Source organism: Salminus brasiliensis, chromosome 25, assembly GCF_030463535.1.
Source record: "Salminus brasiliensis chromosome 25, fSalBra1.hap2, whole genome shotgun sequence".
NCBI lineage: Eukaryota > Metazoa > Chordata > Actinopteri > Characiformes > Bryconidae > Salminus > Salminus brasiliensis.
Genome location: NC_132902.1, coordinates 2,494,625 through 2,506,843, shown reverse-complemented (window position 1 = coordinate 2,506,843; position 12,219 = coordinate 2,494,625). Strand labels below are relative to the sequence as shown.

Here is a 12,219-nt window from a genome sequence, read left to right as displayed (position 1 = left end):
AAGAACCAAACTGCGGTGTCAAAACGACCGGGGTCGTGGGTGCCTAAGCCTCACTGATGCTCCTGGAGACCCCATTTCACAACTTGCAGGACTTGAAGGATCTGCTGCTGCTGCTACTGCTGCTGACAGTAGCCTTGGTACCAGATACCACCACAGAGCACCTTCAGAGGTCTCGTGGAGTCCACGCCTCGAGTGCTCAGATCTGTTGTATTAGGCAGGAGGTGCTAATGTCATGGCTGATCAGTTTCTACATCACAGACCCAACAAGAAACTGGAGCATTTGTGCCTGGTGTGTGCAAAAGTTTGGGCACCCCTGGTCCAAATTCGATGCACTGATCTCCAAAAGGCAAGAAGTTAAAGGTGCTTTTTAATGAAATGTTTTTTGCTAGGCCTTCGGCTTACAACGATTTTGGAGAAGAGCTTTGATCTCTTGTCCAAGCATCAAACCTCGTTAGCTTCTTAGGGCTGTGGATTGTTTACGTTTGTCGTTGTTGGGAAAGGCCTGGTTCACGGCTTCGTAAATACTCCGACTTCTCAAACCTTGTCCCAACAATCCGTGGGCCATTAAAATGACTGATGCCTGCAATGCGGGACACGTCCATAAGGAGGTAGCAAGGTTGCAGGCTCTGGAGTGGTGGTGCACTGTTCTAGTGCATGACCTTTGTGGAAGAGTCGTCACGAATTTCAGATAATTTATTTATTTATTTATTAAAAAGAAGCTTGATTAAGTCCTGTGGACTGAAGAAGATGAGAGAATATTTTGTTCGCAATGAGCAAAGGATCGTTTGAAGTGTTGGGTTGGAGAAAACCGGTGTAGAATTTCCTGACTAGAACACCTCTCCAACTGTTAAGCATGAGGGTGGATCGACCGTGCCTTGGGCTTGTGCTATATTGTGCTATATTGTGAATATTGGAGGGGTGGTCTTCTTGAGTAAGCAATTGAGTCAATTGAATATCCACCACTTCTGGAAGCAAACGTCTGCCCTCGTTTTCCCGTCCTGTGTGCTGTCCATCTGTCCGTCCTCTCTCTCCCTCACCCTTATATCAGCCTCCAGATATCATCAACACATGATGCCACGCCGTAATCAGGAGTCCGGCCTCTATAAAACACGTATAAATCTGTCGTCTTTTTACAGGCGTTCCTCTGTACGAGTTAATTTGTTGTTCAACAGGTGCTGCGTTGAACCCATTACTACCAGGCCCCCCGCAGGTCACCCTCACCCCTTTGCCTCAACCACCCGCCCGTCCGCCCGCCCGCCCACTCGGTCTTGGCCTCTCTGGTCAATGTTAGAGTGTCAATAAACTTGTCAGTTTAATGCGTCGCCTGCTGAGAGAACAGATGTGTTCTCCACAACGACCACCACGCGGGTCAGTTTCCCCTTACTGGAGCCCTCAGTAGGCGTCATCTGACCTTCTGCACAATCAGCTATCTGTCCAGGAAGAACCTGAGAAATGGACAAATGTGGAGGACTGGAGCTCCAAGGAGGCTAAAGTTTGCTCGCTCAAATTCTTTGTTCTTCGTTCCAGCAGTTCGGCTCCTGAAGGGAATTTCTGCAGCGCTTTAGGTGGAACGGGAAATTCAGAAGCCAACTTGAGCTTTGTGGAACTTGAGGAGATCCAGTTTCTTGACCCAATTTGGTCAGAAACCACATAAGCTCGAGATTACTGAACGCCTACACAGCGCAGTTAGCTGTACGCTAGCTGCTGGCGAATATGCTTCTAACTTGGGTGATTGACCACAGCTACAGATAATAATGATGACATGTTCTCACTTGGAGGTATCATAAAAAAAGGCTGTTGTTCCAAAGCCAGGGCAATCTTTTAATCTTTTACCTTATGCATCATACTACAGGAAGCTGAGTCTTTACTAGTCCACATTATCCAGTGTATTAGGAGTAAAATCCAGATGAACGCCATCTTAGTATTTTCTCCATGTTCTCTAGACACACACATAATAAAACAGTGGATACTGAATCATTCATACTGGATACTGAATCATTCATAGTGGATACTGAGTCAATCGTACTGGATACTGAATCAATCATAGTAGATACTGAGGTGATACTGAATCATTCATACTGGATACTGAATCATTCATAGTAGATACTGATTAATTCATAGGTGATACTGAATCATTCATACTGCATACTGAATCATTCATAGTACATACTGAATCATTCATAGTAGATACTGAATCATTCATACTGGATACTGAATCATTCATAGTAGATACTGATTAATTCATAGGTGATACTGAATCATTCATACTGCATACTGAATCATTCATAGTAGATACTGATTAATTCATAGGTGATACTGAATCATTCATACTGCATACTGAATCATTCATAGTAGATACTGATTAATTCATAGGTGATACTGAATCATTCATACTGCATACTAAATCATTCATAGTAGACACTGATTCATTCATATGTGATACTGAATCATTCATACTGCATACGGAATCATTCATAGGTGATACTGAATCATTCATACTGCATACTGATTAATTCATAGGTGATACTGAATCAATCATACTGCATACTGAATCATTCATAGTACATACTGAATCATTCATAGTAGATACTGAATCATTCATAGGTGATACTGAATCAATCATACTGCATACTGAATCATTATACTGGATACTGAAAAATCCATACTGGATACTGAATATTTAAATATGTATATTTAGTTAATGATCTTTAATCTGCCATCATTACTTGATGGAAAATCTCCTAAAGACCTCCATCTTGCCTTGTTACACCAGCATATCCTTGGTCGTATCTGGGCCGCAAAAAAACCTTTCCTTAGGCACAGTAATGCAGTTCCACTTTTTTGCCGTCTAGAATTTTGTCTCCAAATCCTCCAATATCCTGAAGTACGTTTAACGAATTCCTTCAACTGTTTTACTGGTAGTTCTACTGGTTTGGCCTGGAAAAGATGATGGAGATGTGGGACCTTGAAAGATTTGGAAATCCCCCGTATCCATCATTGTACAGTCTACACCATCTTAGCATGCTCTCCATGTCCTCTAGACTGTATTCCTGAATAATATGATTCCATATTTCAGTGATAGTTTTACCCATGGGTTTCCTAATAATCCTAATAATCTAATATTTGCCATCATTGCTAGAATTGGGATATCTCCATATCCTCCATCTTTCCTTGTAATGATGATTACACCACCAAATCTGGTCTCACTTAGGCCGAAAAATATATAAAATACTAGATACATTGTATTTAATATGATATAATGTTAATATTATTCATAACAATAAAAACAGATACCTGTTTAGCTAGCTCCAGAAAATGGATTTTCTGACTGTAGCGTTTGATATCTTAAAGAAAACCCCTAAAAATATGAAGTTATATCTGTATTTGAATGTTTAATTAACATTAATACAATATTTAGCTAAAATATCCAGCGCGTGAGGTAGTGCTAATATTAACCTCCGTGTCTGGAATTAGCTAGCTAGCTAATTACCTCAGACTGGCTTTGTTAGCATCACTAGCTAGCTAATTACCTCAGACTGGCTTTGTTAGCATCACTAGCTAGCTAATTACCTCAGACTGGCTTTGTTAGCATCACTAGCTAGCTAATTACCTCAGACTGGCTTTGTTAGCATCACTAGCTAGCTAATTACCTCAGACTGGCTTTGTTAGCATCACTAGCTAGCTAATTACCTCAGACTGGCTTTGTTAGCATCACTAGCTAGCTAGGCTACAACGATAACATCGCACCAGCGACTTTTTCTTAACGTCTAACTTCGTTTTCTGAGAGATTTATTAACAGTTCTGCTGATTTTAGCTTGTTTTTGTTGGATAAATTTAGTTTAATGATTAAATATCGTCGTTTAACGTGATTTTATACCTGATGCTAGCTAGCTAATGTTAGCCGAGGTTAGCTTGCTAGCTAGTGCTAGCTAGTTCAGTCAGTGAGTTAAAAGCGCAGCTGTGGAGAATTTGCAGTATTTTTAATATAAGTTAAATATATATAATATAAATATAATATGCTTAAACGTTTTCTAAAGTTAAAAGAAAAAAGGACCAAAAAATATTTAGTATTAATATTTAAAATATTAGAATTAGTTTTCATTCTTTCAAATTATATAGTTTGTATATAGAGGCTGGTTGAACTGGCTGACCAGTTTAGCTCTTGACCAGCATAATGGTTTGGCTGGTTTCCATTTCAGTTTAATGGTTTGCCTCTTTTGCCAGCATAACCAACCTGACCAAAGCGGTCAGCCAGTATGACCAGTGGGACGGCCATCTTGGTAGACCATGCTGGTCAAGAGCTCCGGCTCAGCGTTTGCTGGTAACTGGTTTTGAATGGTCAAGGTGGTTGATAAGCTGCTCATCCATGCCCTAAACTGGTAAGCTAGCTAGCTGGCTAACCAGCGCTTGACCAGTATAGCGAAGTAATGCTGCATTTCATTTTGGCCATGTCTGGTTATGCTGGTAACGCCTGTCCACCAAGATGGTCTTGCTGGTCATTCTGGCTGTCCATCTTGGTCAGCTTGACCAGCTAAACCATCAAACTCAAATGAAAACAATACCATAAGCAGGTCAAGAGCTTAGCTGGTCAACCAGCTCAACCACCTTGACCAGCTTGAGCTGAACATGATAAATTAGTTAGCAGGGAAGCTATAAAACCATCTTTCGACCAGCTTGACCATCAAAGACCAGCTGGTCTTGCGACAGATTTAACTGTATTTATGACAATATTGGATAATATCATAGATCCATAGAGAAGATCCAATCCACCAACATCCGAGGTCCAATGACTGTAGATCATTCTAGTACTGCTCTGGCTGCAGTCGCGGCACTGTACATATAGCCTCTAGACTGGACGGTTTCCTATACATCTCTGGTCATGTCCATGATCCATTGGTTTGTCTGCAGATGCTCAGATAAATATTAAATAAATAAAATATTTAAAAATCAATAGCTGTGTATTTTCCTCCATGTAGGACCACGGTGGTCTTGCTGGGAGAGGTGCCTCCAAGGACTTTGGATAGAGTTTAGAGAGACAAACCAACGACCTTGCCAGGACCATTAATCGTAGGAGCACACATGCCATGGAGAAACATCTTTGGCATCTCTACAGCTGAGGGCAGTCATGGTATGTAGGGTTTTACATGTAAAGACCTCATCAAAACGTGGGGTGGTGTAAGCATGGGGGGAACCTCAGAGAAGCTACATTCGATTATTATAATATTTGGCAGATTTTTCAAAATCACTGCAGTAGGAATACAGGCCTTCGATAACCCACTCGGAATCGATGTGTGAAGATCTTCATCAGTGGGCTTCTTTTACTGCTCCCATGTGTTTCCTGTTTCCATTGATGTCCTCAACTAACTGCTGAGAATTGTCGTTCACACAGGTTTGTTATATGCCAATGGACGTGGCATTTCGTCGATGTTCCCTCAAAACCCCCCGAAATCTCAATTTTTGATGTTTTTGACAATTTAAATCTGTCTTTTTCTAAAAATAACAAGGCAAAACATCATCTTAACTTTCAGTGGAGCATTTTTATTTCTCCGTTCATCATCAAAAAAAGGAACAGATAAAACTTAAATGAAAAAATTTGAAATTAAAAGTTTTTCTGTGCAACAATGAGAAAAGTTCAGATTTGCTCTTTGAAATAACGTTTTTTCCACCCCTCCCAAATTCTGGCACAGTATATAAGGATCTTTTAAATGTATTTTTGGAGCATTTCTATGGGTCCGTTCATCATAAAATTATGATATAATGAACAAAATTTGTTTGTAAGTGAAACTGACAGTTGTACTTTACACTGTGAGATACAGATGACAATCACAATTATTAACAATATACATGTTATTATCAATATAAGCAAGCAATCTTTAATAAAGACATTTTGCCTCCAAAGATTTATTTAAATTGGAAAACGTGCAGGTGATTTAAATGATTGTAAATTGTGCATTGTTACAAAATGCCAACTTTATATATTAATACTTTATTATAAGTCATTTTGGAGCATTTCTATTGCTCATTTTAACATGTAATTCTCAAAATTGCTACATTTACAGGAGAAAGAAAAATATTCCTAATTTTCATTGGAAGTCAAACTTATTTTGTAGCATTACGATACAATATAAAGAACAACAGCCAGATTAACATTGTATCAGAAAGTATCAGAAACTGTAAAAATGAATATGAAGAAGGTTTTTGTCGCGAATATCAATTGTTTTTGTCGGTTTTCACTTTTTTTCACATAATTTAAATCTGAAAGTTGTTATTTATATTGTATCAGACTTTTATTTTGAATGAACCAATAGAAATGCTCCAAAATGACTTGGAATACAATCTTTCTACATTGACTTCCATTGAAAGTTAGGAAGGTTTTTTCCTCCTCCTGTAAAGTTGCACAATTGGAGAGTCAAGGCTTTCTTATTATTCTTTTTCTACAATGTTATGTTATTATGTCTAGCCTTGCATTCCCAGAAGCCCCTGCGGATGTGGCAACTCCATAGTTTGCTGAATGTACTGTGTATGTAGCATTGGCTGAATACATGCGACAGTGTGTCACTGGGTATTTTTTGTTCTGTAATTGTAAACCCCTCAATGCAACTGTTAGGCTAGCCCCCCGTGGAAAAAGGCACAGGCATTTACAAGCCGTTGTTGTGAGTGGGACCTCTGTACTCTTTTTTAGGCCTGTTTTATGAGGCTGTGTCGCCTCACGCTCAGAACACACCACTCAGATCCCAAAGGGTTTCAACCCGAGCCTAGACCAGTAAACCTGTCGCTTCTGTTTGTCTGTTTTTCAGCATACTGTCAGCAACTTTGACTTGGATCTAAGCATGGATTCAGATCTCACACCTTCACTCAACCCCAGACGGATTCAGATCCTGCCTAATATGTGGTTAATATTCAGTACGCAGTCCTGAAAGCCATAAACTACCCCTACTTCTCAACATGCGTGCCTAAACCAGCCAGAGCTTCTCTTTTTTCCCCCCTGAATGGCATTCCCAGCTGCACTCAGGACATATTCCGGAAAAACGATCTTGTGCAAAGGGGCGCCCTCGTGACTTCACACAGGTCTAATGACCCTGAGTGCTAATGTGGAACCATGAGATGGTTCAGCTCACACAGGTTCCACATTACATGAACATTAAGGTGACTGTACGCTACAGGAACGCACACCACCTCGTTGCCCAGTCTGTCAGCTCCACTTTACCATATAGAAGCACTGTGTAGATCTACAACTCCAGACCCCACAGGACTGACCACCACAGAGCAGGTAGGTGTTATTGACCCAGACTGACATGATGGTGGAGAGTGTGTGTGTGTGTGTGTTAGCAGTGTGTGTTGCACTGCTGGTGGTGTTGGAGTGGATCAGACGCAGCAGTGCTGCTGGAGTGTTTAAACACTGTGTCTCAAATTTGTCTGATTGAGCTGTATAATGCGCTTCCCATGTGGCCTGGGGGTCGCGGGTTCGAATTCTGAGTCATGTTCTTTCTGGGTGGGCAGATGGCGCTCTCTCACCTTATCACTTTTAAGCGACGTTGGCCGGCAAATGCGTCCGTTAGCTGGTGTGGTGGAGCTGGAGACCCGGCGCTTTCCTCCAAGCGAGTTGGCCGCCTGGTGATGCCGCATCGGAGTCTGTTCGAAAAGAGGTGGTGGCTGGCTTCAGATGTATCGGAGGAGACGTGTAGTAAGTCCTTACCATCCTAGTGTCGGGAGCTTTGCTAGTGCTAGGGGAAGCTATAAATTGGTGGGTTAACTGGCAGCATCAAACTTTTGACGAAAAAAATTTGACTATTAAATTTTTTTAATTTTTACTAATAAAAGCCAGGAACCATCGGTGCTTCTGAGGAGTTTAAGAGGTCAAAGACATTTCTTCAGTTTTGTTTGTGTTTAGTTATATTGATCAAATGAAGATCAGCTGTCCATAAAGACAAAGGTTTTCATGGGTGTCCTAATTTTTTCACACGCCTGTAGGACACTGCAAAGGTAGATTTCGCCCACAGCTCGTAGCTGATTGTAGGGAACCTGATCTCCTTTCTCACAGGCCAAAAATACACAGAGGCTCACACACATGCCTGGGTCAGGGGTGCATGTCAGCAAAGAATTTATCAGATGTTTCCTGAACTTTCTCCATTAGTCATTCCAGCAGATGATGTGTTGATACAGTGAATTACCTACTGAATCAGGCCTGTCCCCACTCTGAGCTCTTGACAGGCTTCGCGCATTGACGGTTTGTTTGTGTTGGCCTTGTCTTTCTCAGCTCCGAACGCCTCAACGGACGCCGTGTTTTTAGGCCGTGAAGGTAACTTCCTCCATCAGAAGTGCTTGGCTTAAGTGTAAAAGTGTAAATATCACATCATTCGCCCCAAATTTGAATCTTCATCATATTGTTTTTACCCAGCGTTCCTCCCTAATTTTCGATAGCTAATCACCCAACCCACTCGTTAGTACTCTCCCCCATCACATGTGATGCTCCCGACACTGGTAGGGTGAGGACTGACACATGCCAGGCAACCAGCCGCCGCCTTTTCTTCAACCAACGCACTCGGAGGAAAGCCCCAGGTACCCATCTCTGATGATGGGGAGATACATCCACCCACTTGAGGAGTGCAAGGCTAATTGTGCTCCCTTAGGCTCCGGCTGCTGATGGCAGGCAGCATAACCCGGGATCCGAGCCAGCAATCCTCGGGCCATAGTGGCAGCGCCTTCGTCCGCTATACAGCTTTAGCTAGTCAGGCTTAAGCTGGTGCTATGTCTACACCTCCTGAGGGAGTCCGTCCCCACTGGCATTCAAAACATCTTCAGTCTCCAGCAGATGGCGCTGCATGTGGATGATCGGGTCATGACTACCTGCGGGGTGTGTGACGGCAGGTAGTTATGACCTGCTGTAGAAAAGTTGCCATTGTAGTGTTTTTGGTGTGACAGCAGTGATGTGTGCACTATTCTACTGTGCAGCGACACCCACACAAAAATGTGACCTTTATGCTTCTTCAGTCATCTCAAGAAAACCTTGCCTGTGCCCTCACCTCAAAATTCAGCCTCAGACATTGTGTACACATAGTGCCTCTTACATAGCACTTCCCAATACAGCATGACATGTTTACAATTTACTGAGTTATAAGTCAGCCTAAAAGGGGCAGTTTTGCTTACTGAGTGACTTAGTGACTGACTGACCGACTGACTGACTAAATGACTGAGTGACTACCTAACTGACTGAGTGACCGACTGACTGACCGAGTGACAGACTGACTGACTGAGTGACTACCTGATTGACTGACTGACTACCTGACTGACTAAATGACTGAGCGACTACCTGACTGACTGAGTGACTACCTAACTGACTGAGTGGCCGACTGACTGACTGAGTGACTGACTGACTGACTGACTGACTGAGTGACTACCTGATTGACTGACTGACTACCTGACTGACTAAATGACTGAGTGACTACCTAACTGACTGAGTGACCGACTGACTGACTAAATGACTGAGTAACTACCTAACTGACTGAGTGACCGACTGACTGACTGAGTGACAGACTGACTGACTGAGTGAGTGACCGACTGACTGACTGAGTGACAGACTGACTGACTGAGTGACTACCTGATTGACTGACTGACTACCTGACTGACTAAATGACTGAGCGACTACCTGACTGACTAAATGACTGAGTGACTACCTGATTAAGAGACTGAGTGACTACCTAACTGACTGAGTGGCCGACTGACTGACTGAGTGACTGACTGACTGACTGACTGAGTGACTACCTGATTGACTGACTGACTACCTGACTGACTAAATTACTGACTGACTTAATGACAGAGCGACTACCTGACTGACTAAATGACTGAGTGACTACCTGACTGATTGAGGGCCCGGCTGACTGATTGATTGACTGACTGACTAAGTGACTACCTGGCTGACTGAGTGACTACCTGACTGACTAAACGACTGAGTAACTAATTGACTGACTAAATGACTGAGTGACTACCTAACTGACTGAGTGACCGACTGACTGACTGAGTGACTGGCTGACTGAGTGACTACCTGATTGACTGACTGACTACCTGACTGACTAAATTACTGACTGACTAAATGACAGAGCGACTACCTGACTGACTAAATGACTGAGTGACTACCTGACTGATTGAGGGCCCGGCTGACTGATTGATTGACTGACTGACTAAGTGACTACCTGACTGACTGAGTGACTACCTGACTGACTAAACGACTGAGTGACTAATTGACTGAGTGACTAATTGACTGACTAAATGACTGAGTGACTACCTGAGTGACTGACTGACAGAGTGACCGACTGACTGAGTGACCGACTAAGTGACTGATTGATTGACTGACATTTAGCCACAAAAAGCTAACAGGTATCTGAGCTAAGTGACTGATTGACTGACTGACTAACTGACTGAGTAACTGACTGACTGAGTGACCGACTGGCTGAGTGACTGATAGAGTGACTGATTGATTGATTGACTGACATTTAGCCACAAAAAGCTGACATGTATCTGAGCTGCTGAGAGGAGCTGTAGTCTTAGGTGAGCTGAGGTTGCCTCCTTGCTTGAAATACTATAGTAAACATAGCTACTGCGGCATTAGCAACGTGTTGAGAATCCAGAATCTGCTTGTCTAGTCCCTGTAGAGACGTGCTGCCAATAGAATAGGACTCTCTGGATCAGATCAACCTGATGAACCTATTGGTATCATGCTGCCTAATAATGCCAGATGTGGGCTAGAGGGGCATAAAGCATTGAGGAGCTGTGGAGCAGTGGAACTAACTGTGTTCACTGGAATGATGGCGGTGGAGCTCCATCCAGTACTTTTGGGGTAACTTGTCATCCAGCAAAAGCAGGATCCCAGAAACAGTGAATGAGCTGGTGTCCCAATACTTTTGTCCAAGCTCCAGATCCAGGTTAAACGGCTATATTGTCTTATACAGCTAACAAAATCCCAGGCTGAGCTTCAGCGCTCTCGTCCAGCTGCCAGCTCCAGGCTTAGCAGTATTATTTAAGGGAAGCTGCCATTGTTATTTTGGCTGCGGTGGTCCGGACTCTCTGTACGGACAGTGATGACTGACTCGGCCTCTTCCTTCAGACTAACAGTTTAGTACATGAGCCGTTCCGTACCCACCTTCCCCGCTGGCCGTATTTCTGCTGGGGGGCTCTAAACGCAGACAAATGGCCCCCATAAAGCCAGAGTAATCTGCTGCTTTGTTCTGGAGAAAGGCGCTCAAGAATCCAGCACCTAGCGGTGTGACTTTTGGCATTCCTCATGTTGGCTCTGCCCCGGGACCAGGGGGGCTGGAAGGAGAGGGTGGGAGAAGGTGGGAGGGGGGTGCGGGACAGGGGTGGGGGGGTTGAGTGGGCTCGACCCCCGTGCTGTCTGGAGCTCCCAATTGGTCAGCTCCTGCTTCCTGCCGTATCCTCTCTTTCTTTCAGTTCACGTCCAAGTTTTTGACACCATCTCCTTTGAAGAGTCTCTTGTCCTTTCCTCTTTTTTCCTCCATTTGTTGAACTTTGCTTTTTTTTTGTTGACACTTTAGGCCGAGGAGGCGCTCACCGTCACCGCTGTCGTTGGCCAGACTCGGCGGGCAGCTGAGGCGCACTTCAGCCACCAGCTAACCCCCCCCCCCCCAACTACCACCACCCAACGGATTGGCCTGTCACAGGAGACCGAGAGCGAGCCAGTGGGATTCACTTTCGTCCGGCAACTGCAGAGCGGAGAAGCTCCTTTCGGATCCGAGGCTGCTTGTTTGGGAGGTTCCTGCTTTTTCTTACAGGTGGAACGAGACTTTGGAGCATGAAACAGGCTTGGGACAGGAACGTTTTTGAGAATGGGCAGACGAAACACAAACAGCCGGGACTGGGCCATGTGGATCCCGGGACAGGAGCTGGTGTGGAGCACCTCCAGAGGTAGGGGCAGTTTTCCATTCAGATGCAGTTCTTTGAAACCAGATCACTCTTGACCGCACTCCAGACTCTAAGTACCTAACAATATGAACCGCTGGATGGTGTGAAGCTTTTGGAAGCTCTGTCTGTGTGTTGGCATGTGGTATCCAGGGTCGGCACAGGAAAAAATATGAAAAAAAAAGTTGATGGATGAACCCTGGGAACACTCCGGAAAAATCGATTTGCTCATATCTCGCACCAGAGATCGCCCACTCTTACAGATTGCACACTTCCACACATTTATCATCATATCTGTCTAACGCT

The 12,219-nt window shown here is 43.7% G+C and overlaps 1 protein-coding gene across 1 annotated transcript in view; it reads left to right on the top strand.

The window, feature by feature from the left end:
- Window positions 1–11,806: 11,806 nt before the first annotated feature.
- Window positions 11,807–12,219, top strand: part of rbm20 (RNA binding motif protein 20) — a 71,406-nt gene continuing 70,993 nt past the window's right edge. The window contains exon 1 of the mRNA XM_072671344.1: window positions 11,807–11,919. Coding sequence (XP_072527445.1) covers window positions 11,807–11,919 — 113 coding nt within the window. The remainder of the gene's footprint in view (window positions 11,920–12,219) is intronic.